Below are 2,761 nucleotides of genomic sequence, written 5' to 3'. Positions count from 1 at the left end.
CGGCGGCCAGGGAGCCTCAGAGCTGCCCGAGAGGGCCGGAACCGCTGGAGAAGCATGAGACCCCTTGACAGAGCCATGAAGACGAGCGGGCACTGACCTGTCTGTCTGCGCAGGAGAAGGCTTTGGGTTCTGGCCCCTCTGTCGCTCTTGCTTGGGTGAAGAGAGTCTCCCGGTCGCCTTCCTGTCGCGAGAGCCTATGGGGAAAAGGACAGCTGAGTTGTTCTCACTCACCGCTGAGGCACGGATCACTTCCCCGCCTACCGTATCACCTCCACGGTGTGAGGATTCTCTTCGGACCGATCTGATCTTCCTGGCAAAAAGCCAAGTCCAGCAGCAGACTGAAAAGGAACCTACTGCCGTGCCCCTCCATCTTCAGGGGGAGCAGAAAAGCTAGTCAAGGCCATGCCCCGTGGTCAGCTGTACAAAACCTCACCAGCGGGGAGCTGCCCTGACCCTCCTCACCCTCTGGCTGCTGGAACAAGGCTCCTCCACCACTCTTTTACACCAAGCTTGGCTGGCAAACCCTCAGGAGTTAAGTCAGGGCTCCACTGTCCCCTGGCAGATCACCCAGGTTGTGTGCGATGGGCTCCGTGTTGGCCATAAACCAGGGTCTTACTGGCTGAAAGAGCGTTGGGTGAGCATTGTGCTGCTTTCAGAGCTGATCCACGGGCAGCATCACCCCCTTGTTTGTAGATCATGGACTGAATCGTTGTGCCTGCCCGAATGGAGCCGCCGTGGGGACGGCCGGTGGGGTCCTGCCGCAGTGTTATCCAGCTTTGCCATGGCAGGTTTCCCAACCGCTGCTGTGCCAGCACACAGAGAGGCAACTGTAGCTGCCTGTCTGATCAGAGCCAGCTCACAGAACAGGCCAGCGAGACTTGAGGCGTAAACACCGATGAGCTGGGACACAGGAGCGCAGGCTGCACGCTGGAGGGTGCCTCTTGCTCAGCCCCAATTCAGCCGAGGGTGCGCTTGCCACTGGGAGGGGAGGCTGAGCTGCCTTCAGGGCTCGTCTCCCATTTGCTGCTGCTTAAAAATGCTTTATAACATTCAGACAACAAACGTATGTACTGACATCAACGTGTCTAGAAAAGTCAGCACCGTTTGCTAGGTCAGCCCATTCATGTGTCTGCAGCTCAGCAGCAGCTGTGAACTACATCCCCGTGAACTTCCACCTCACCCAGTGCCTTCCCCACTGCCTTTGCAGGAGTTGAATGCAACCAGGCTATTAAGCACAGAAATTTTTTCTGGCTGGCACCCAGAGTCAACATGATACACCTACAGCCAAGACAACAGGGAAAACAACATCACGTGTCGAGGCGGGCGCGGACGTCAAAGCCAGGCACCTCTGCCCGGCAACTCCCCTCACCCCTCTGTTTTTTGGCGGCGACGGCAAAGGCTGGAGCATGGCAGTTGGGTCCCTCTCAGAGACAGGAGCACGCCTGGAAAGCCCGAGTCTTTCTAAACACATGGGGCAGGTCAGGTTGTGTCACATGCGAGTGGGGAAATCATCTCATTTCGCAGGGCGGGTGATGGAGCCAGTTGCTGCAGCCACCCCGGAGCCCTGGCAGCCAACGCCCCCTTCCTAAGCACGGCCACAAGCCTCTCTGGCAGCAGGACTACAACCCACCGTGATGTGCTGAAATAAGAGGTAGAAAAGACCCTGGCAGGCAGTAAAGGAAAACCCTACGACGTCCCCAGCCACCTCCAACCTCGCTGGCAGAGACGAGGAGCCCACAGTGGGATGGATGGGTACCCACAGAGCACGCTCCTCATGGCCACTGTGGACTCAGACGTAGCGGAGCCAAGGGGCTCGCAACATGCGTCTCAAGACAGCCAAGCAAGGCCTGACCTCACCTCGCTTACTCCACCGACCGGACCATCTCACGTCCGCTGCATTTCGTGCAGCGGGATGGCTCACACGCCCGCGTTACCTGGTGGCCATCGGAGGTTTTGGAAGGACACGCGCCTGCCATTAACCTCTCCAGCGAGCGGGCTCTTGTGGCAGACGCTTTCACGGGACATTTGTCGCCAAAGCACTGCCTCGAGCAGTGCCAGGAGTCCCTGGGCTGGCTGACGTCTCACCTCTGTCAGGTGACAGGTTCGCCCGTTTGGCTGGAGGAGAGTTCGGCCTGTCTTTGTCTGAGGGCTCGTATCTCTTCCTGCTTCCTTTGTCAGCTGCCTGAAATGGAATTAAAACAGACAGAGGAGCTGAGCAGCCACTTCCCTCCGAGGAGGGAAGTGGGCAGAGATATTTCCTCTGACGGGTGCCCGTGGTGCTCTTGCAGACGCATCTCCCATTAAACTTTTTGCGCAGACCAGTCCCAACTGTTGCTGCACCACGCAATTCCCCTGGCACTGTAAGCAAACAGCAGCGCCCTCCGGCGCTGCGGCGAATGCTGCGCTGCTTTCCTGTTTTGTGGGAAATGGCAGCATTTTGTAGTTTTTTCTTTTTCGGCAGCACCAAGGATAGCAAATGTCAGGAGGCACGTGGAGCTGTGCCTTCTTCCAGGATCCGAGGGTGCCAGCCGGTAGTTATGTGTAATTCGTACTCCTCCCCACGGAACATGCTTCACAGACTTGATAAAGGCACCTCACGTCACAGCACAGGGAAGTAGAGAAAACTGCGGCCTCACACCACAAAGGGGAATTTGGACTGTCAGAAAAAAAACATTAACGCTTCCAAAACAGGAACCTACCCGTGTGACGGGGGCCAACACCCTGCTCCGGCACAGAATGCCACAAGGCCGAGCTCTCCCAC

The 2,761-nt window shown here is 57.5% G+C and overlaps 1 protein-coding gene across 1 annotated transcript in view; it reads right to left on the bottom strand.

The window, feature by feature from the left end:
* ZC3H18 (zinc finger CCCH-type containing 18) overlaps positions 1-2,761 on the bottom strand; it is a 34,900-nt gene that overhangs the window by 1,771 nt on the left and 30,368 nt on the right. The window contains exons 15-16 of the mRNA XM_010134462.1: positions 2,086-2,182; positions 98-194 (exon numbers count right to left, since the gene is read on the bottom strand). Coding sequence (XP_010132764.1) covers positions 98-194; positions 2,086-2,182 — 194 coding nt within the window. The remainder of the gene's footprint in view (positions 1-97; positions 195-2,085; positions 2,183-2,761) is intronic.

This window comes from Buceros rhinoceros, unplaced genomic scaffold (genome assembly GCF_000710305.1).
Source record: "Buceros rhinoceros silvestris isolate BGI_N320 unplaced genomic scaffold, ASM71030v1 scaffold1924, whole genome shotgun sequence".
Classification (NCBI taxonomy): domain Eukaryota; kingdom Metazoa; phylum Chordata; class Aves; order Bucerotiformes; family Bucerotidae; genus Buceros; species Buceros rhinoceros.
The sequence above is the reverse complement of the archived record's forward strand: the minus strand, read 5'-3'. Positions and strand labels throughout refer to the sequence as shown.